General features: G+C 40.3%; 1 protein-coding gene across 1 annotated transcript in view; it reads right to left on the reverse strand.

The window, feature by feature from the left end:
• The window catches only part of RASGRF2 (Ras protein-specific guanine nucleotide-releasing factor 2), a 257,973-nt gene that overhangs the window by 89,853 nt on the left and 144,067 nt on the right, over positions 1-24,053 (reverse strand). Inside the window, exons 13-17 of the mRNA XM_008566610.1 lie at positions 21,760-21,842; positions 17,345-17,593; positions 16,331-16,719; positions 7,935-8,060; positions 5,285-5,374 (exon numbers count right to left, since the gene is read on the reverse strand). Of these exons, the coding sequence (XP_008564832.1) occupies positions 5,285-5,374; positions 7,935-8,060; positions 16,331-16,719; positions 17,345-17,593; positions 21,760-21,842 (937 nt within the window). The remainder of the gene's footprint in view (positions 1-5,284; positions 5,375-7,934; positions 8,061-16,330; positions 16,720-17,344; positions 17,594-21,759; positions 21,843-24,053) is intronic.

Consider the following 24,053-nt stretch of genomic DNA (forward strand, 5'->3'; position numbering starts at 1 on the left):
TCCTCTACTTTGTTCATTTACTTTGACTTGCACAGAACCGTAAAACATATAATCTGCTCACAGATAATCAAGAGTTGCTTATTGTACCTCCACTGCCATTATTTCTACTCCCATAAAAATAACCCACCTCACACTTTCATATTTCGTTAAGGTCATTTCACTAACTCTATAATTAATCCTGTAGCTTCAGGTGTAGAGTAAGCACCATGATGTGCCCTGATATATTCATTCATTGGACTTGCATTTCTATTCATGTCATAACTATATCCAAACTGCACCTGCAGATTCCCTGTATCAGCAGGCATCTGAAATGCACACATTTTGATTTCTTCTTTATGCAGAGCTCTTAAATTTGAGCAGATGCCTGCAAATACATTTCAACCAGCATGGTGGCACACTTTGTCCTTTGTCTCAATCTTATAAAGAATTAAAGCCCCACCACAGAAAAGAGCCTTATCTGATACAAGGGAAGGAAATCAGGGTGACAATATAAAATTATTCTGCTATACTCACCATTACCAGCACAGGAATCTGAATGTTATCACCTGGTCAACTGTTCCTTTTTAATCGATGGCATTTTCTGCTGTTTTTCATTAAACCACCTAACTTTGGACTAACTTATTCGAAAGACAGCTAATGACTGATTGATTATCATTGGTACCTTCAGCCCCAACATACAAAATACATACAAAATGTCTTGTAGGTGCTAATTCCAAGAATTAGCTGGATTGGACTCAAAAGCAGATTTGCCAGGAAGCTGGTAAAGCGTAAGCTTCAGTGCCTCTCAATTTGTACAGGCCTTTCCCCAAGCCCTGGTAGGTGCCCTAAAGGTTTGTATTTGTAATTTTATACCTTTTTCTTTGAGCTGGGCCTTTCCAAATTATGAAAGCATCAGGCCCACAAATTCTGGATCCGTCTGAAACTGGGCCTAATGTAACTTATAGATCAATGACAATACCTCTACCACAGACGAAGAAAAGCCTGGTTTGTGGGCGTAACTGCAACACAAAACCAATTCTTATAAACGTCACATTACAAAGCATTAACAGTTTAGTTAGTACTTGCCTTCTGACTGGCAGCAAACATTTGGGGTGACCCTAGGCGTCTGGTCCAGGGTCTCAAGGACTTTCCAAGCACTAGTGTGAGGGAAAGTTTTACATCAGATCAAGACCAAGTCAACAAGATTTATTTAGGAGCCCACTGTGTGATCAGCTAAGGGCTGTGGGCATCCAGAAACATGGTACCACACACAAGAGACACTCAGAAGCTGTTTGCCGACTTGAAGGGACTGATACTATTTCCCCAGGTCACCACCACCACCACCCAACTATTTAAAAGCACTACAGCACTGTAAATATATGAGCAGGTACAGGTTTTTCTTTTCTGCACTGAATCTACTTAATTGCAAATATAAGGATTCATTAACTCATTAATTTATTCAATAAACATTTATTGATCATTTACTATGTGTACAATACTATCTAGATATTGGGATACTACAGTATATAAAATAGACTAAAATCCCTGACCTCATGGACCTTATATTCTATTGGAGAAATAGATAATAAGCAAGATAAGTTAGTAAAATATATAATATATCAAATAGTGATGTGTTGAGGAAAAAAATAAACAAGGATAGAAAGCGTAGAGACTTGAAATTAATCAGGAAACACAAGACAATAACACTTCTGTTAAAAGATGCATTCCTATGACGTGTGCCTTTGCCAGAGAAACACTACAAACTGAGGGAGAAGTAATATTGGAAGCATAATGCTGCACTCCTGGATATTGGCTATGAGTCTACATGAAAATCCATAAAAATCTCCCTGAAAGGTTGCCACATTTACAGAAAGCATAAAAAATGAATCTTGAATTTTTTTTTTTTGGGGGGGGGGCAGGATTTGTGTTCTTTGGATAAGAGAGATGTCAGGTAAACAAAGGGAGCATGATATGGAAAGAAGAGACCTACGTATTTTTAGAAAAGGTAGGCTCTGGTCCTAAAAATAAATAAATAAATAAATTGATAAAAAAAATTTTAAAGGCTTTTCCTGTGTGTGGAAATTAGGCAGGCTCAGGCCCCAGTAGCAGGGCAGGCAATCCCCAACAGATCCCAAGACCATCCACAAGTAAAATCAGTCTTCCCTGACTAAAGAGCCAGGCAGGAGCATCTTGGCCTCTTGGCACAGAAAATTTTCCGTCTACCCTCTTGCTAAATTTGAAATTCCTTTTAATTCAGTAAGAAAGCTTTCCAAGTAATAACTCAGGAGAAATGGCTTAACATGCAAATGCCTAGAGTGAGTGTTTGAAAACATAACCATTAATTGACATTTATAACCCAGAGTTGCCAGACTCCTGTGTATTTTGATGGAGGTGGGATGGGAGGTAGGGGCTGGGAGAGGACTAAAACAGGAGGGAACATGCAGAGAATCTGAAATGATGAAACCAGTTCTGCAGATCACATGGTTTTGTCAGGCATACCTTGTTTCTTGGTGTGCGCCAGGACACAGCAGCCCTACACTTCCTGGTGTGCTCTTACTGCAGCCAAACAAGCCCACAGGAAGCCTGCAGAGACTGATGGAAGCATGAGGTCTATACTTGTTTACACAGCCTTGCCACCTGCTTGCCTTTGCAACTCACCAGGTTCTGGGGTGCACGCAGGTTGGCAATTTCTGATTCAGAAAATAAATACAAAGTCGTTTTAGGGGGTTGACTCTTATCTAGCACTCTCTTTCTTTGAACACCTGTCCATGCATCTAGGTCTAGCCCTACCCTAGGCAACACCATGCTCTCACTGGAGAGCCTATGAATTCATACCATCTTTTTAGCACTTCCCTGTTTCTTCTCAAGACCGTCTTCCTCAGGAACCAATGAAACAGAGCTCTCTGCCCAGTTCTCCCAGACAAGTGGAATCCGCTGCAGGACCAGCTCCACTGAGTGGCTGAGCCCCAGGAACACACTGCTTCCCACTCCAAAACTCCAGAAGAGACCCCCTTTCTTACTGCCACTTGACAGTGAAACTGACCCCTGTGCAACTGGCTGCCTTTACAGCAGAGCCACAGGTGCTGTCAAATCCAATCCCTATTGGCTTTACTTGTAAAATCAAATCATATGGCTCCAGACTGCATGTCAGGCAACATCAAGAGCACTGCCATAAAAGAGCACTCTGCTCACCTAGGACTCAGGCTACCCTGAACCTAGCAACACTGGCTGTGATCTTAAGCATGTCCACACAGCCCTCTGCAGAAAGTACAGCCAGGGGCCCACTCACTAAAGAGCTTTCTTCCTAAGGTTATTTCAGCTGCAGGGGACAATTAGGAAGAAAGGCAGCAGAAGCAGGTGTTCAGAAAGTGAGGAAGACTTGGCTGTTTTGGTTATTTTTTCCTTCTGGTCCAATATGCATGGATAAGCCAAAGTCAGAAAGCTATTCTCTAAAGCTCATTAGAACGTTCAATTTTCACTGCAATCCCAGGTGATAAAAGGACCTGTCCCTACCCAGCCTCCAGCAAATGGGGAAATGGGCTCATCCTGAATTAAACCAAAAACGATTTTCCTCACAAACCATACTTAAACTAGGAAACCTGTTAGGATACGCTTGCACGTCACTTTACCCAAAGACAGACCAGCTTGTGAGAACAGAAGACAGGCAAAGGTCTTAGCAAATCACAATTGACAACTAGTTCTGTTGAAAGCATAGCAAACCCTCATGTTCATTACTATAGAATGTAATCAACAATAGAAGTCAACTGGATTGACAAGACATCAATATTATGACCATTATAGACTTTTTGTGTTATGCTGGTAGGACTTTTGGAAGAAGGTTTCAAGAATATTTGGGGCAAAGAACATTCCAATTTGCCTGACCACATCCAATGAAATGTGTGGCAAAATGTTGAAGAAGTGAAATGTGATCAATCTGCAAAATTTCCATTTACACGTTATATATAAAATAATACATTTTGTACTATACAACATACATAATTACTATGGTAGTCTATGTTCACTATAGAACATCTTTGTTCTTCAGTTTAAAAAAGAAATCACACAGATAACACCTACTAGTTACTATTGTGAATATAGATTCGCAGGCTTTGGAAAAGGACTTCTTTGTGGTAGGTGAAAAATGGCTAATTAACAAAATACACCATCTCTCATGGTTCTACAAATCATGATGATAGATTTACTTTCAGTGAAGACACAGCAATGAGGCATTTAAACAACTTTATGGATTTATTTTAGCACAATGTCCTTCTTGCACATGAGAGAAGAGGACAGAAATAATGAATACAATGCTCATCTATTAAAATAGTGTACTTTTATTTTAAGTTCTTCTTTACTCTGAAAATTAACTGACAGCAGCTCAGAATCATGGAGCTACTGGAAATGAATTATGAGTCAGCTAAAGCAATAGTTCCCCGCCCTCCTCCCCGCACTCTACAAGCCTTCCCTCCCACCTCGCATATGCTGTTAGCATTGTGCTCAATTAAAATGGAAATGTGTTCTCAGTGATTCGGCTAAAAAGGTTGAAGAACACCATGAAACAATATCGGAGAAATAACATATCCTTCTCTGAAAACGAATTTTTTCAGAAGTGTAACCCACAGACCACTTGTGTGAGACTCACCTGAAGGTGTTTGCTTATTTATTTATTTAATTGATTTCTATTATATATATTTATAGAGTACCATGTGATCTTTTGATGTACATACATACTGAGGAATGATTCAATCAAGCTAATTAACATACCTATCACCTCATATACTTATCATCTTTTCTGGTAAGGTCATTTAAAATCTACTTTTTTAGCAATTTCCAGGTATGCAGTACATTATTATTAACTATAGTCACCATGCTGTACAGTAGATCTCCAGAACTTATTCCTCTTGTCTAACTGAGACTTCGTACCCTTTGTCCAACATTTCCCCATTTCCCTGCCCCTCACCCCCACTCCCCACTTCCTGGTAACCACTCTTCTACTCCCTACTTCTGTGAGTTTGGCTTTTTTAAGTTCTACATATAAGTGAGATCACGCAGTATTTATCTTTCTTTGCCCAGTTTATTTCACTTAACGTAGTGTCCTCCAGGTTCATCCAGGTTGTTGCAAATGACAGGACTTCTGACGGTGCTTATCTAAAAGAGAGCCTTACCCCAGACACACTGACTCAGAACAGGAGCTGGGAATCTGCATTCTTAATAAGCTGCCTAGTCCCTCATCAAGACAGGCAGTCAAGGGCCACTAATTTAATATAAATTGTCAGTGTCTGCACTTAGCTGCTCCCCTCCTCACCTGGTGGGCTCCCGTGTCCTGCTGCAGCTGTGGCGATCGCAAAAGCAGAAGCCGGAGAAACAGAGCAGTGGGCATTGTCGGCTGTCTGTCCTGGTTATTTAAAAAGAAAAGAAATGGAATGGTGAGGTGGATGGATAAGATTCTATAATGAAAATTCTCATTTTTATTCCTGCACTGAATGAAGGGTTGGGCCAAATGCCCTGTATTGTCCCTATCAATAGGCAAATAACAAGATTGTACATCAGCAATTCCACTCTAGGTATATAACCATGAGAAATGAAAACATATGTCCACATCAAAACTGCACACAAATATTTATAGCAGCATTATTCATAGTAGCCAAAAAGTAGAAACAACCAAATGTCCATCAACTGATGAATAGATAAACAAAAACAAGAGAATGTTATTCAGCCACAAAAGGAATGAAGTACTGATACCTGCTACAACAGAGGTGAACCTGGAAAACATTATGCTAAGTGAAAGAAGCCAACCACAAAAGGTCACATCTTGTGTGATTCCATTTATATGAAATGTCCAGAATAGGCAATTCCATAGAGAAAGTAGATTAGTGGTTGCCAGGGCTGCGGGGAGATAGCAATGGGGGATGACTGCTGATGGGTTTCTTTTTGGATGATGAAAATTTTCTAGAATTAAATAGTGGTTATGGCTGCCTGACCTTGTGAATATATAAAAACCACTAAACTGTATACTTTAAAAGGGTAGATTTTATGATACGGGAAGTATATCTCAATATCAAAAAAAATTTTTTAAAGATACTCCATCATGTTACCAGCAGAATTTCCCTCTCAAACACCTTTAAAAGTGAGAATGGGTTAAGTGTGGCCTTTTTAAAATCAAAAGGATTTTAGAAACAACCTTGGCAGTCCACTCCTCAGACTGTACTGTACGCAGCATTTGATAATGCAGATGACAAACTCACTATTTTTCCTCATTTAGGAACCTTTACGGAAAACAGTCCACTGTGATTCTGACCTGAACGGATTTTAATAGTTTGCCTCTAAAGTTATATGGTTATGCTTAAAATAAATAAATAGGTAGATAGATAGATAAATAAATAGGCAAGCAAAGAGCTGCTTCATGTGCCCAAGCATGAAAGCATAACACAGCTCTACACTTTCCTTCTACAATAGCTTTAAAACATTTTCAGAATAAGGTGGCAAGTAGACAGATGAACAGGACACATTTCAGCTGGACAGTGAGAAAATATGTGATACTACAGCCTTTGGATCTACCATATTAGCACAGATATCAGCCTCCTTTCTATGATTCTAGGTCTCTGTGATGTACTCATATCAGGGAAGAAACAAAGGACCTAGTTAATCAACAGGATAATGATTTCCAAATAATCCTTATATAAATTTTAAAATGTATATGTGAATATCCTTACATGAAAGTGAATATAAAAAGAGCTCTAATAATAGTATCAAATTGAACAGCATTTAACTCTTGCCTTGGTAAAGTCTTCCTTCCATGGTCTTTGGTTCCAAACTCTCCCAGGTTACAATGAACTCAGGAGGCTCTGTCCTAGGTGGCAATGGTCTGGAAAGTTGCCAAGACCTGGATTAACCAAGGCTCTAAGAATAGCAGAGAAATTTGGCCAATTCCATAGAAGTCCTATGCCAGGAAAGTCTGGCTCATCATCTTCATTTTTCAGGACCACCCAAGTGTCTGGAGGATCCATAATGGACCAACCAGGAGCCTGACAGCCCCACGGGCTACTATCCATTCTGACAACAGCCTGACCCAGAGCCTCCATGTTGCTCTCGGAGCAGAGGCTATAACACCTTCCACCACGCGGCTAAGGCCACAAATGAAATGACCATTTGGAACCATGCCTTTTATCTTTTGCTAAAAACTGCTCTACTTGAAGCATGAGTATGAGTCAAAAAATGCCTTTACACTTTACTTGGGGTGAATCTTATTTCATGATTATATAATCTTTTCTTCTGACTTGAAATAATTGGCTTGAAAAGAAAAAAGGAAACATTTCAAAACAACTATTGTTGGGATATATTTATTTGAGCAGTGGGGAAAATGGGGAGATAATCAAAAGATTTCTACCTTTTGTTCTGATTGTTTTCCCTCTAATTAGAAGACATTTGTTATGTTCCAAAACAAATTATAGGATAATTCTTTACAATTTTCATAACTATATATTGAGAAAATATGCTAGTTTCTTCCACTAGCAATAAAGATGACTGGGGTCCTATGTAACTGGACCTTATTTTAGAAGAAATAGTACTTTTAATAAGATCCTCCCAAATTGTGGTGTCCCAGATGAGCCTATTTATACAGACTACACTGGGACTGGTGGTCAGGTATCAGAGTCTGGGAACATTCAAGTAAAACCAGTACTGAGATTCTTCATCTAGCCATCATCTAAGGACAGCCCTTTTGATTCAAAGCAATAATGGGACCAGACAAATATTGATTAGACTGATGACATATTCTCTAATCATTTATTTTTCCACTACTTACTTGGTCCTACAGTAACATTAATTGCTTCCAATTAATTTTCATAACAGACACAAAAGTATTTTGGGAGTGAAACAGTAAGATAAAGGAAAGCTTCAGAAGCTAGAAGTGATTTTCCACATTTCTATTTCTGTGTCCCTTTCTGAGCTCTCACCTCCAGGCTGGCGATAGCGGAGGTGCCGGGGGGTTGAGGGGGATCTGCAAGGTGACAGTTCTGTGGTGTCTGCTGCTGGGGAACTTTCCACTGCTGCCCGGTCCGCTGGTGCAGACTCCAGAACTGCTGCTTGAAAATATCAGGAATTTTAACAACCAGGCCATGAATCAAGAGCTTCTTGTCAGTATCATGCATGGAAACACAAAAGTTCATTATGGACAATAAGCATTTCATATTAATCTAAATTTTTAAAGGGATTTATGGGAAATCAAGTCATTCTTTCCAGTAGAATGCTCACGACACCAGATCTAAATATGGATCATCTCTGACCTTGTCTTGCTGACCCTGTCAAGCCTGGCTGACCTTGGCTTACTCTGGCCAACCCTGGCCAGCCCCTTCTGTCCAATGAAATGACAGATGTTTAAAAAAAAAAAACAGGGGCATACAGTAGATCACCCACCCTCCAGAACGTTTTTGTTTTCTTGCAGTGGGGAAAAAGGGACTTTTACAGATTATAAATCAAATCAGGATCAAAATTGGGACTTCGCTAGTCCTTTGTCTGGATTGCCCCCTTAAGCCAACCAACATATGAATCTCTATCAGTGTGCCCCCTCCCGCCTAGGGAGCTCTGCGGGCTCCCAGGGATCTAGAGCTGCACTGTCCAAAATGGTAACACCAACCAAATGTGGCTATGTCAATTTATATCGACTGAAGTTAAATTACTATTTCAGTTTCCCACTTACATTAGCCACATTTCAAGTGCTCAGTAGCCACATGTGGCTCATGGTTATGGTATTGCATGGCACAGATATAGAGCATTTCTATTCTTCCAGAAAGTTCTATTGGGTGGCTCTGAGCTAGAGCTATAGATCAGTAAAAAGCAAGTGGAAATTTTTTAAATGTACAAATGTGCTGTTGGGAGGGTTTAAGAGAATTGGAGCCTCTTTGCTGCAGTTAACATCCCAAGAATAAAAGACACATAGTTGTAGGATCACATGTAGGCTGCTACTGATGACGTTTCAATACCCTCTCACTGATATATTAGCCAAGTAAAACTACAACTTTGTGTATGTTCTTTCAAGGAAAAATGCTACAAAAAATTAGTAAATTTGTAACAATTCCTCCATTTCTTTTTCCTTGGGCTTTTCATTAACTCCCACTGAAAAAAGCTTAGTGCCACCTCCACTAATTTTGTATTACTCCTCTCACAGAACTGCTTCCCTTTTCCATTCCATTCAAAATTTCACTCAACAATCTTTACAAAACTCCTAATAACTTCATATAAAGCCATTTTTGCACTTGCATGTGATTTTCTCCCTTAGAAATATGGCCACAATTTTGCTCTTTTGAAACACAAAAGGGCCAGGGAAGGGAAACGGTTAAAATCCTTCCTTGAATTACAGTAAAGCTGGCAAGATGCAAGATGCAAACAAAAAAATCAGTGCTTAGCTGTTAGTTTTATTATTTCCTAAATAACTCCCTGAAAACTCAGTAATGGAAGGCATCTGCTCTGTAAGAGCAAGCAGACTATCAAATACATGTCTTTGGTCTGATTCAACCATTCATTCATCTGAGGAAAATGAGAAAATTGTTAGTCAGCAATTACATGGAACCCAAAAAAACTTCCCAGTGAGAGAGCTGGACAGGACCTGAATGTCCTGAAAGGGCAGGAAAGCCAGAATAATACAGTAAGCTAACAGACACCTGCAGAGAGAAGAAACCATGCCAGCATGGGGGGAGAGGGTGGCAGGGAGCATTTCCTTCTGGCATGTTCACTTTCAATCAAGCTCCATGCAAACAGCTTTGCCTGCAGGACGAGTAGGCAGATGTGGGCTCAAACAAATGCTAAAATCAGGAGCATCTCAGCCCATGGGCAGGCAATTTTTCAAACTAAGAACACAGAAACAGACACCAGAGCTGTGCGCTGTGCTGCGACACTGAGGCGGCCACGTCGCACAGCCGCGGTCTAAGTGAACACCGATTGGTAAGGGGCCACCGATGATGAGTGGCCCTTTGGCTCTCCTTTCTTGCCTGTCATTGGTTTGATTTTTGTTGAGAACCCATCTCTAGGTGGAATCTGGGTATGTGTCTGGCTGATACTTGTGTTTTTTAGAAGACCCTGGGATAGAAGAAAGTGGGGACTTCCTGGTAATAAGAGGGGAGGGCACTAGTGAATGTTGGGTGAGCCTGGGACAGATTTGGAAACTGGGTTGGAATGAAACTAAATTGCATTATTTTTTCCCTAAGACATTCATTGTCTTGCTCATTTTGAGGGATATTTTCTATTTCTCTTCTTTCCCTTCACGTCATTTGAAGTTCTCTTGCCAGAAAATATTGCAAGGCTGGAATTATCATTTCGATCACAATAAAATTGGACATAGTTCACCAGCATTTTTCAAAGAGGGTATCCTGAAACTTTCTAGCTGGATAGCAGTGACAGAGACCTACGGCCTGAGTATGGACCTAATGGGCAAAACAAATACTATGCAATGAGATTGTGTGGGGTTGTATCCTGAAGTGAAAAGCACATAGTGTATAAAGTCTTGGCACAGGATTCTTATTCAAGTTTGCCAACTGTTTTAAGTGTTAACATTATGCGAAGCACACGCAAACATCTTTCAAATTAAAGACAGATCAGTGTCTCCCTTTTCTCTGCCAATTGGAATTTTCAAGAATAGACAGCAGGGTTAACACAGCAGCACTCTTAACTTCTACAGACATCACATACTGACAACGTGCACACACACACACGCTGAACTTGTCAGACTGACACTGAGTGAAGTAAAGTGTTCATCCATGACTTTCCTAAAATTATTCATGACCAATATTTCCCATATACCAATGTAAAAGGAAAAACTAAATTTGATTCCACTCTTTCACCTATTCAGAAAAACGCCAAAGAGCTACTGTAACTCCAGTCTTAAATGTAAACTTTCTACTCACAGTGTTTCCCATATGAGGATCCACAGGATAAATTGTTCTTGACTCTCAATAGCCAGAAAAGATGTGTCTGCACAGCCTGTCTATTCCTAGCTTTCAGTATGAATCATGTAATTGATTACATTTCTATCTTTACTCTGTCAGCGAGAAGCTCAGAACCAAAGTCAGGAAGAGTCTAGAAACTGCAGAGGACCACACAGTACACATTTCTCCATTAACCATATCCTGGACCTTACATAACTTTTCTTCCTTTTTTCCCATTGGTTGAGTCCCTTCCTATTTTTTAACCCAATTGTACCATGTGTCTCTTTGAATTACTATCTTGAATATTTTTAAGTGTAAGATGGGAAATAAATGCACTAAAAGATCTTAGAAGACAGTTACAGAAAGGCAAAAGAAATAAAGATGCAATGTGACCAGAAACAAACTGCTTAATGGAAGGATTAAGGGGGGGTTCCAGTAAAAGTGAGGGCTAAGGGGAGATGTGTTAATGGGCAGATGTGACTAAGAAGCCCAGGGAGGGAAGGGCTGACATCTCTGCAGCAGAGGTTGGCTCTGTGGGCTTCGTCAAGTACCATGGGTCCCACCTACACACAATCTTACATCTTCCCCACCACCAAGAGTGGGAGGAAGTCAGCATTTAACCATGACCTGGAAACACAAAATGACATCTCTAACCTATGAACCATTCGGACAAACTAACCTTGAAAACGTAACCATAAATCATTGAGAAACAATGACTTCTTCAATGAGAAACAGAGGCATTAAACCTTCAACTTCAGCTAATTCTGTAATGTGAGAGAGAACTGAATATGTCTGCCACACCTTTATCCACAGGCTTTCCCTCTCTACTGGTCCCAGGCCATAAATGATCAATGTTGCCAAATGACGAGGCTTTCCAGCATCCACTACCTGTGTCCACAGTGATCCCATCTCTGCCCAGTATCTGCACTGACAGGTCTTTGTAGCCTTTGTCAGTGTCCTTCCCTGGGAACTTGATCCAATTCTTTCTTATTTATTTTGTTCTTCCCAAGTCTAACCTTCTTCCAGCTTATTGCTCCAGGGAAAATCTACCGAATCCTACTCCATCCTAAACAGTAGCCCAAGCAGGTTTCATGATATGGCACTGGACCATCACTGCAAGACTAAAATGAGGGAACATGGTGACCAAAGTGGAACACTCTCTGCACAACAAGGTAGCACAGAAGACAATCATGATGGGCAACGGGCAGCTTGACTGGGAACCTCCAAACTATGGCACATGTTCAGACATTTGCAATGCAGAAAAGAATAGATTTTGCTTGCACTTTTCTTTTTTTTTTTGTCTTTTGTCTTTTTGTTCCGTGTCCGGCAACGGATCGCAACCCTCAGTGTTGCCCCCGTACCGGACCAGGGACCGGCAACGGGATTGCAAACCTCGGTGTTGCTCCCACGCCTCGCTCAGCCAGTGAGCGGGAGCCGGTCTGTATGGGGGACCCGACCCCGCGGGCGGCAGCGCTGCCGCGCCTCCTAAGCGGCGCACTATCCAGTGCGCCACTGGGCCGGCCCTTGCACTTTTCTACTAAAGAAAAAAACCCCATACTTCTAGGCCTTAGCAATGTAAAATGCAATCTCTGAGAAATTACTAAAAAAAAGAAGGTGAAAAATTCTCACCTCACACGCATTGGCATGGCCACTATCAAATAAAAGCAGGAATGACAAGTGTTGGTGAGCAGGAACCCTAGTGGACTGTTGGTAAGAATGTAAAATGGTGTAGTCACTGTAGAAAATGGTATGGAGGTTCCTCAAAAAAATTAAAAATAGAATTACCATGTGATCCAACTTCTTGGTATATATCCAAAAAAAATTGAAAGCAGGATTGTGAAGGGATATTTGCATACGCAGGTTCATTGCAGTGTTATTCAAAGTAGCCAAAAGGTGGAACTAACCCAAATGCCCATCAACAGATGAATGAAGAAAGAAAATGTGGTAAATGCAGGCAATGGAATATTATTCAGTCATAAAAAAGAAAAAAAAATCCTATCACATGCTACAACATGGAACTTGAGGTCATTGTATTAAGTGAAATAAGCTAGACAGAAAAGGACAAATACCTCCACTAATATGAGGTACCTACAGTAGTTAAACTCACAGACACAGAAAATAGTATGGTGGTTGCCAGAGGCTAGTGGGAGGCAGGTAATGGGGTATTGTTGTTCAGTGGATATAGAGTTTCAGTTTTGCAAGATGGAAAAGTTCTAGAGGTCTGTTGTACAACAATGTGAAGATACTTAACACTACTGAACAGTACACTTAAAAATGATTAAGATGGGAAGAGGGAGGAGGAGGAAGAGAGGAGAAGGAGGAGATTTTTTAGACTTGTTTTGTATTTCTTCTTAAGTTTAGTTGATGCTAGAAAGCCCTGGGAAGTAACAGGGTCTGTTCTACAGGACTGCCTGTGGTGTCAAAATGGGATGAAAGCTACCCCTTTGGAAACAATGTCTCCCGCTCTTGGCATTCACCACTGGTGTTTACCACTAGCCCTTTGCTCATATATTCTTTTTGCCCAGAAGTTGGCCCATCTTGTCTCTCCAGCACACATATCTATTGTTCTTGAATCACGTCAAAGACACTTCTTGTTTCTGCTTGACCAGACATGGTCTTCCCCATTTTTCAGCTTCCAGAGCAGTCTGTCTACACCTCTCATACCACTACCCTTATCATTATGTTGTGTCTACATTATCCACATAACTAGAGTATGAGGGGTGAAGGTGCCATCCCCTCTATGGTTACAGATTCTGTAGCACACAGCCCCCTGCACAGAACATGACTCAATGACTCCTGAACTGACCTGACTTTGTCCTTATCCCAGCCCCAGGAGGTAACCACAGCCTCGGAGTCACTAGCATCGGACACTGAAATGCTTGTTCCCAAAGCTCTCTTAGCTCAATAGAACACAAGAATCCAGACTTATCTCCAGATTTCTCCTCTCCTGTTTACCACAATCCAGTAAAGGAGGAGAAATAACTTCCCATATTCTGGGAAACTCCTGTGCTCCCCAGGCCACCATGCCACAGAAGGAAAGTTTGAGATAAACCTCTCTGAGTTCTCAATTCTACTCCACTGGTCTGAATGTCTATTCTTATACCAGTATCATGCTGTTTTGGTTACAATAGCTTTGTAGTATAATTTGAAGTCAGGTAGTGTGATGCCTCCCACTTTATTATTTTTGCTCATGATTGCTTTGACTATTTGGGGTCTTTTGTTGTTCCATATGAAGTGTAAGATTGTTTTTTCCATTTCTGTGAAGAATGTCATTGGTATTTTGATGGGGATTGTATTGAATCTGTAGATCACTTTAGGTAGTATAGACATTTTCACAATGTTAATTCTTCTTCCAATCCAAGAGTATGAAATATCTTTCCATCTTTTTGTGTCTTCTTTAACTTCCTTCAGAAGTGGTTTGTAGTTCTCATTGCAGACATGGAACCAACCTAAATGTCCATCAATGGATAATTGGATAAGGAAACTGTGGTATATATACAACATGGAATCTACTCTGCTATAAAAAAGAACGAACTCCCATTTGCAACAACATGGATGAGCCTGGAGAAACCTATGTTGAGTGAAATAAGCAAAGCACAGAGGGATAAATACCACATGTGCTCACTCATATGTGGGAGCTAAGAAGGAAAGAAAGACTACAGTAGTGCATTGGACTTGCAGAGGAAGAAAACATTCCTTGGGCTACAAAGTGGAGTGGGGGGAAAGTAGCGGGGAGAAGGAGGTTGGGCATAACTGGGTGGGGGACATGGGGTACAAATGCAACTTGTGGTAATGGGTATGCTGCCAGTATGAATATGGCCCTCACATTATGGGCACAAAGGGTGACAATCAGCTTTGTATCTCACGAATATTCATAAATAATTTTTAAAAAAAAACCTCTCTGAGTCATTGCTTCCACAGTGGTTCCCAAGCACTGGCACGAGATGGAACCCCAGATGCACTTGTCAGCCTGTGTGCCACCTCATTATTCCCGAGAAGAATCCATCATGATTGTGCTGAAGCTTGTTGTTCTAATGACTTTTTAATTATCTTCCCCCTTTCCTCCTCCTTACTTGCTAACTTGTCTTAAAATAATTTCTTGTTAAAAAGGGTGCTATTTTTGATGATGACAACCATTCCAGTTTAAATTCCATTAAGTATTTCACTCAGAAGCTTAAATGATCTGAGCTAGAAAGCATATAGAAGCTTCAATCAGGTAGAAAAACAAAGGTCGACGCTTCCATCTGGGTGATCCTCCTTGAAATTTGTACACCTTTTCTGATTGACTGCCCAATTTTTATTATCACATTATCAATAAATAAATCCATCATTCTAAAGTAAAAGAAAAGCTCTTTGCGAATTTGGCTTTGAATCCACTCTTACTTTCTTTACAGAAACACTGAATTTTCAAAGCAACAAGGTCACCTCCCTCACCCCCAAATTGAACCAAGCTGAGGAAGATAAGGTAGATGCACCAGAGAACCCTCAACTCATCCACTGAGATGAGTTCACTTAGAAATTTACTACCTGCCAGGCACTGGCAAGGCATCAAGGTTAGAGAAGTGAACAAGATAGACAAGGTCACTGATCTCATAGAGCATACATGGGGAAAGACTATCCAGGCAGAGGGAAGGGCAAGTGCAAAGGCCCTGGGGCAGGAATAACACAAAAGGGAAATCAACGTGACTGCAGCCTAGTAGATGAGGGAGCGTGGCAGGAGCAGGGTTGAAGAAAGAGACAGGATCCAAGTCTCATAGGATCTGAAGGCCTTGGGAGAGAGACTATTCATTTTTCTAAGTGCAGTGGAAAGTCATTATAGGATTTAAGTAGGAAACCACATAACCTATTCAACAGTTTTAAAACCATTTGGCTATGCCACAAACAATCAATACTGTTTCAGATTTGATTTTTCTCCCTACACCTCTGTTGGAGTCTTGTCCTCATAACTAAACTGAAGAAGCCATCTTAGTGCTTCCAGGCTAGGGCATCCTCAGCAGGGAAAGCTGGAAGCAATACGGGAGCTGAAAGCAAGCATGGAGGAGGAGAAAGCTCTGAGACCCGAGCTCACAGCGAGGGTGCCCACAACCTACTTCTGTGCAAAGTACCACACTAGGCTCTTTGGCCACCCAGCCTTAACCAAATTCCAAGAACCTTCCAGCAATACCATTCAGATACGCTATTCTTCCATAGACAACTGACTACGGGTAGCCTTTCCTATGGAAGCATAAGGACAGCTAACCTTACGCTCTGTTCCACAAAATCTAGAGGAACCTACAGGAATTTTCTCTTCTAACTAGCCACTGTATTCATTCTACTTTCTAAGCAGAAGTAGGAAAGTTGCAAAGAAAGGTAACTAGGGACCCAAAAGGAACGGGGGGAAGCAGGCAGCCAGTAAATGTGGGGTGTAATCACGTAAATGTGCTGGGTAATACCTCTTTGAATACTTCGTTTTAGCTTGTTACACAGATCCACGCGGGGGTTATCTACATTCTCTTCTACAGATCCCGGGCTTTGTTCTGGAGAAGGGAGGCCTCTGCTAAGATCCAACGGTACTTTACCAGTGTGCGGTGGTGGGGACGCGGTGGGGCTATGGGTGGTGGTGGGGCTGCTGGATGAGGAGGAAGTGGTCAGGTCCAATGCTCCTATCCTTGAGTTCAAGGGAGAAGTCAAGGACAGCTTTCTGGCCCTCACTGGGGAGGATGTTCTGGACACCGCCAGTGGCGGTGGGGAAGAGAATTTGCGACATAGACGCGGGGATTTTCCATCTGCCAAATGTTCACCTCTGTTGTTCTGGCTGGTAGCAAAAAACAATTCTAATGACCTAAAAATAAGAGTAAAAGCTATTAACAGATTGTAGCCAAGTGAAAATGATTTCCCATATATCATTCATGAACATCTCCCCACATGTAAAGACCACAATATCATCAAACTTCTCTTGTTGGATTTTCCTTAATGTAAATGCTGCATGTGTACCACACATTTGCCCAAGAAACACAGACACTTTTTAGGAATTGTCTAATCCCTTGCCACCAAACCATGGTCCGGCAGCAGCATCAGTGTCTCTGGGGAGCTTGTTAGACACACAGAACTCAGGCTCCACTCTAGACCTACTACATCAGAGCCTGCAATTTAACGACACCCCCTCCTCTCCCCAGCTGATTCTTATGTATACTAAAGTTAGAAAAGCACAATTGTCAGAAAAAAAAAAATTAAAACCTAAAACAACAGAGTTAGCTTCCAAATAATCACAGAGCATGCAAAGGCCACTTGCAGACTTCAGGGTTCTCAACTTCTTCCCTAGGGAACTCTCTGTGACTTTACTGCCTCCTACCAGTGGGGCTGGGGGCATGGTAAGTTCAAAGGCAAGGCAATGCCCCAGGAGCTGCTTTGCAGAGCAGGGCTGCTCATCGGCGTGATGACCCAGGGACCAGGAGGGCCAGGCATACCTGACGGGGATGGAAGTGAAAGGCCTCTTGTATATGTCGGACAGCTTGGCCAGCACCACAGCAGCCGTAGTGAAAATGCGATAGGTGTGCAGAAAGGTGTTAAGGAAATCGATACTGAGAAATCGCAAGTCTGTCAGCCGCTCCAGGAGGCGCTCCACGCTGGCATAACGGATCTGGGGCACTTTGCAGGAGTTGAGTGTTTTACTGAAGCAAATGTCAGTGTCGTCTTTATGAAGACGGGCATCAGACCTACGTGCAAAGCAGAAACATGATAACAAAACCAGGACAAGCCTTCCTCCTCAGCACTGAGTATTTCAATACTTGTAAACACACTCGTGTGTGGGCTTCCACTGTATTTGATAGAAGGTGGATAAATGTGTCGATATGACATATATACATACGACAGGCAGGGCTGTGAGCACATCAGGTATGCCACTGTAATTTAGGAAGGCAAAATTTAATTGTGGAGGAAGTAATAATAATTGATTTCACTGTGAAGATTCCTTCTCTTTCTAATTCAATCATGTTTTACTGGGAAAATGAAGCCAAAAGCCCTCTTTAGGAGGGCGGAAAAGCACTGCTTATTGTCCTGAAAGCAGAATATCAGACGTGTGCTTAAGAAGTACTGGATGCCGCCTCCCCCACCCCGACACATACACAGAAGGGAGGAAAAGACACAGATATCACTGCTGTATTCATTGTTATTTCCTTTTCTCACTTCTGAATTTTGTACATTTGTGCTTTCCCCCTTTGCCTTGATTAAGCTGACAAATGTATTGTACTAGTTATTTTGCCAACTAGAACCATCTCTTTGATTTATCAATTCCATTGTTTTCCTATATTCTAATTTATCAATATCTATTCTTATCTTTATTTCCTTCCTACACTTTCCTACAGTTCAGTTTCTCCTTTTTCTAACTTCTTAAATTGAATGCCTAATTCTTCTATTTCATTCTTCCTCGCTTATTAATGTGTTTAAAGGATATACATTTTCTGAATAGCTTAATCCATAAATTGTGACATATTATATTTTCATTATGTTTTCAATATTCAGCAGTATTAAAAATGTCTTCATTTTTAAAAAAGGTAATGGGTGAAAAATATTCCCCTGGTCAGTACCTACCACTGCCCCACCCCCCCCACCCCCACCCCGAACTACTCTGCTTTTATCATTCTGTAAAACCTCCCATCTGGCTGCCCCACCACTCCCACCTCTTGGCCTGAGGCTGTTGCCTTGGCAGCCACTCCAGGTGAACAACTAGGACCTCCAGAGCTTCACTTCACCTTCTGGGATCCCTTGTTCCCCTTCACTGCAGCATCTCAGAACAGGCAATCCATGGAGTCCTAGATTTCACCACTTGATTAAAGGATCCGCTCAGGACCAGTGACTTTCCATGAGCCAATTACTTGTTAAGGATCAGTTGGCTTGTTGTGGGTGCCCTTAATTAGCCCTGGCAGCACTCAAGGGATTTTAAATTATGTATTTACTTTCTTTTGGATAAAAAAAAATCTATAGCTTTCTTAGTTTGCTCTTGCAAATTTCCCTATCCAAAGTATGCTTAGTGCAGGCAGAAGTACTTCATCTGCAGGTCTGAAAGAGCATTTTAAATGAGCAGCTTACCCCTGCCGAGGAACTGACTAAGGGTGGTCTGTTGGCTTTAGTAACATCACTATCTTGGAAATACATCTTTTAAGATTCTTGAAAATAGTGTGACTGTTTCTTCCATGCACTATTTGACCCTCAACCAACTTTACTTTTCCGATTCTTAATTTTCTCATTTGTAAAATTAGAAATTTTTATGAATCCATTGATTTGTCCAGAAGATGGCTGGACAAGATAATCACTTTTTCTCCTACCATTTTCCACTGAAAATCTCTTTTTTCTAAGAAAGTTGAGATCAAATAATTATTAAAAGAAAGAAAGCCTTAGCCTATATACCATTTAAAGGGCTGTTTTCACCGAATAAATATCACGAATTTGCATTCTAACCATAGTTTTCAGCTTTGTATCTTTTGACTACAATTAGTTTACTCAAAAAAATAGGAAAAACAAAATGTTGCAGCCAGCATGAAATTAAAATAAAACAGACTGATTATACCACTGTCCTTCAAAATTGTAATTATGTCTTCATTTTAAGAAAAGAAATTAAATATTATGAAATTATTTAATTTTCTTTTATTACACTGAACAGAATCTTACTTTATTTCCTAAGGGACTCTCGAGAAAGACAGAAGGTGTTAACTAAGCCTCCTATGATAATAGCAACTCCTTTTTCATAAACATCAAAAGCAATCTTGAGAGATCAAACTCAAATCATCTAGTATAATTGCTAAGTTTTAAAAGGAAGTGAGTGCTTACAAAGCGATACCATGTCAGTAACAAGATATAGTTATGATAGGATAATCTTTTTCTTTTAAATCTGAAAAATGTTAGGTTTTTGTTTGTTTTTCATGGTGTGTAGTCAGGGAGCAAAACGCACAGGGAGGCAGGAATACAGAATTTAGTGCAGAATAGGGCCATCAGAAGGAACAGAAATTGCAAAATCATATACTTTCCTCTGATTGAAGAGAACAAGGCTGAGAAAAATAGAAGGAATAAATAGATGAAACGTCACTCTGCCTTAGGAATGTACTTAGTGTCATATAGTATGGGCTTTAATAGAAAATCCTACAGCCCAAGATACAGGTTTCTGTCCTAGCAGGAGAGCAATTTCAACTCATTAAGTGTCACCATGGGGTACCCAGAGGCAGGAAAGTCTTGCTCTGTATGTAAGTGGTTATGCAAATGAGATTGGACATGAGCACTGGTAAAACTATGATGGTGGGGGACAGAAGATGCATTTGTGTGCCAGCCATAACTGGTCAGGCAGAAAACTGAAGTTCTCATTAGTACTAATTCTTTAAGTTAACAAAACATATGTAAATGGGTGTGCAGCTGCCCTAGGGTTTAGGGGCTTATAACTTGGCTATACTGACTTACACATTGTAATTTTAAAGCAGTTAGACTTTCATGGCTGTCTAACCTTCGAGAAAGTACTTTTCAAAAAGAATGAGAATCATATATATCATTTTTTGAAACATTAAAACAAGAATCCTATGGTAAAAAATTAACAGGAAAAACCCTAACCAATGATGTGAAGTCAAAAATTAAGACATAATTTGGACCTTCTGACTTAATATTCCTTACTTGTTCTTAATTTTAGCATCGTCTGGTTTTTAAAAAGCTACGCTAAACTAAAAATCTAGAAAATTGAATGTGAAAGGAATCTTTGCCCTAGAGTTTAGAAATGTCCTACCCACAATATTTTTTATTTTGACTAGTAATTTTAAATACTTTCATTCTTTATAATTTATATTTTCCTGTAGCAATTATGGTACTAATATTATGTACTGTCTTCATCTGATACAATAATTAAGTTTTAAAACTTGAACCATTGGGATGATGTTAAGTGTAACTAGTACCTTTCAAAAGAAAAAAGTTATCTTTCTAAAGTTAGTTATTTATTGCCTTCTTTCTGAAGTTTAGTTATTTATTGCCTCAGCATAAAGAGTTCAGATTTCAAAATATCCACATGAAAAGGCGTGAAAGAAAAACATTTTCTTAGTTTCAAGTAACTTCTTTTTTGAAAGATGTAACAGAACTGCTTTAAAAAATATATTTTACTCTTAGAATTTCAAATGCAAATAACCAAGAAAACAAGTAATGCACATTTTGGTCAGTTCAAAATACTCCCAAAACAATTTCCAAATTTGAAAACCAAAACGTATACTGAGAAAAAAGCATTAATACAGAGGGCTCTAGCACATATTGATATACTTCTCATTTTAAACATAGCTTCCCTAGAAGCCACTTTAAATGACAGAATTTGCTTTGTTAACAAAGCACACAGAGAGCAGGATGGCAGCCCTAGGCAAACAGGCTCTCAGGAGAATTATATATAGGTAGTGGGTAGAAGGTGCCATGGCAAAGCCAGCTGATTCATGGTAAGTGTGTTCAAAATCTAAATGCATCTATATGGCCAAATCTGAGTAACATGATTCAAACCCACTGGGAAGATGCCAAATGAGTCTGCCATACCTTGGTCCATCCTTTGACCTTGGACACATGTGGCTGTCACTACTTTTATATTGAACTTGAACATGTTGATAGGATTTTGCCCTGACTGAAGCCATATGTAATAGTGTGAGAAATAATTTTTCTATGCTATGAGTGAATAAAGTAAACGGTGAATCTGAGAAAACATTTTGATGGTCTTATTACATATAATGGCATAACATGAATTATTGTATAACAGTCAAGAAACATACTCTCAATAAGAAGCAAAACCCATTGAAGCAATATTTTATTCAAGGTTTTACATTCTCTGCCAATTTGATCTTGATTAAAATGTAAGGGAAAGGATTATCACACTTACTTAATCATATGTGGCACAGTAACTTTGGAATTCTCTTCAAACACTATAGTCATTAAACCATTACATCGTATATTGTCCACACACTGTGAAATTAAAAAATAGACAATTACAACCCATACGAAAACCTAGGCAGATCATATATTCTCAGAATTGTTTATAGCCTCTCCCCACAAAAAGCAATTTAATTTCACACACACACATAATAGCAGCAGCATATAAATATTACAAATTTATGAACAGATTTATATCCAGATAGCAAAACTGTGCACTATCCAAATACCTGACAAATTACCAAGGACAGATAGATACAAGGTTTATATTTTCCCAGAATGTGTGTTCCAACAATTCTGACCACAATGTCACATCATCTCAATTCTCTGGCAGTCCCAACACTACTTTAGAGGTGTGTACCTTCTGACAATAATTTCCCCTGCTATATTCATTTTCTGTCACCAGGAGGTGGTATGGAGTAGTCAGATTAGAAATGGTGGCTTCCTTGGATGGAATTCATCTTCTGTCTCACTAGTAAACTCTGCCTGCTTCTCAGGTGTTTTTTCCCCCAATAGATTCCCATATTTTCCTAGTTTCTCCAGCAGTTTCTATTGGCACCATATTGGTTTAGTGAGGGGGCAGTGCATAATTTCTCCTGTTTCTAGCATGCTTAAAGCTCTGAATTATCTTTTTCTCTTTTCTAAGAGAACTCAGGAACTTTTGCTATTTTTTTCTGCCTTTATTATTTATATCTATGCTTTCTCAATTTAAAATATCCCTCTGCAATTACTTTGGGTTAGAGAAAATTTTATTTTGAATTATACATACTCCCTTTGAACAAAACAGGAAAATGAAAAAAAAAAGGGGCCAAATGAAAATACACATCAAGGGCCCTTTCTCATACATGGAAAAAGGAAGAGATGGGGCTGGTGCTGGTGCACGAGTTTCTAATGGAGAAGAGAGTAAGGGAGAGTGAACAAAGAAGTTAGCTGGAGTTAGGCTACTGGGAAGGGAGTCTTGAATTTGCATTTTATACTGTAGGCAGATGGGAAGCCACTGAGAGTTTCTAAGCAGCTCATTTATGTTGAAAGATCTAAACTGGCCTCTTGGAGGTACTCATTGGAAAAGAATGAGGAGAGAATGGAGACCAAAGGGATCATCAGAAGAATATTCTGAGTCAGTAAATGAAATGACTCATACCTCCCCTGAGGCAGTCCGTGGGAACGAAGACGAAGTAGTGGAGATAAGTATTTTGAAGAAAGAAATAATAGAAATTAATGAGTCACTGAATAAAACCAAGAGGAAAAAAGGGAAGGTAGAAATCAAAGATGACCATTGCTATAAGGCAATTTTAAAATTTTCTGATGCAAATATATTTAAAAGTAATAAAGCATTGCCAAATGTCTTTTGAATAGCACAGAGATTAACCAAAATCACTCTGTTTTTTTAATTCTCCAGAGTAGGATGCGCTGATTTTATGGCATTAGGGGTTTTACTAAATTGTGTCTTACATCTGCATTTATTAAGTACTTACCACACGCAGACACTAGGCTAAGTGCTGGAAGATGAGGTGGGGAGCAGGGAAAGAATGTATGAAGGAGCCCTGAACATGAACAAGGCGAGTCACCGCACGTGCACTCTCCTCATCCCAATGGGAAGATAGATTAACATGATCCCTGTTCTTACCGTGCTGTGTGGCGGTGGGCAGGGGCAAAGGGTCATACTGGGACAGAGGTTGCACACGGACCGGGAGAGGAGGGAGGGGGCAAGTGATCCTTCACCCCGGTGACCCTTCCTGCTACTCCTTACACGTCTTTCCACTCTCCAGGTTTCTGACGCACAATGAGGATGCCACTTGCATAGCCAGAGCGGGAAGTGGGAGAGTAGAGGAAGCATTTGGTGAGACTTGGGGAAAACCAACAATGTTCCTTCAATTTCCTTTAACAATCTAAGCAAATAGCATAGTTACACAGACAATAGCCTTAGCCCAACTGTACAATCAAGAACAAAGGTGAGGTAATGACCTGTGAGATCACCTCCACTCAGTCCACAGCTCCCACACCGCTCCAAGGAGACAACCACCCTCTTCTAGTAGAGCCCGGTCAGCATGACAATGGGCACTAGAGGTGGCTAGAGTCACAGACCTGGGACATAAAGAAGCATGTGTGCCTCATTCTGGACAACAGCTTGGAAAGCAGAGACTTAACTCCTGTTTCTTCATAGCCCCAAATCCCTGGAAAATGCAGGAATTGGGTGTGTACTAAGTCTGGACACCCAACAAATGCACCATTGAAGATGAGTTC

The sequence above is a fragment of the Galeopterus variegatus genome, unplaced genomic scaffold, assembly GCF_000696425.1.
Source record: "Galeopterus variegatus unplaced genomic scaffold, G_variegatus-3.0.2 Scaffold254, whole genome shotgun sequence".
In the NCBI taxonomy this organism is placed as follows: domain Eukaryota; kingdom Metazoa; phylum Chordata; class Mammalia; order Dermoptera; family Cynocephalidae; genus Galeopterus; species Galeopterus variegatus.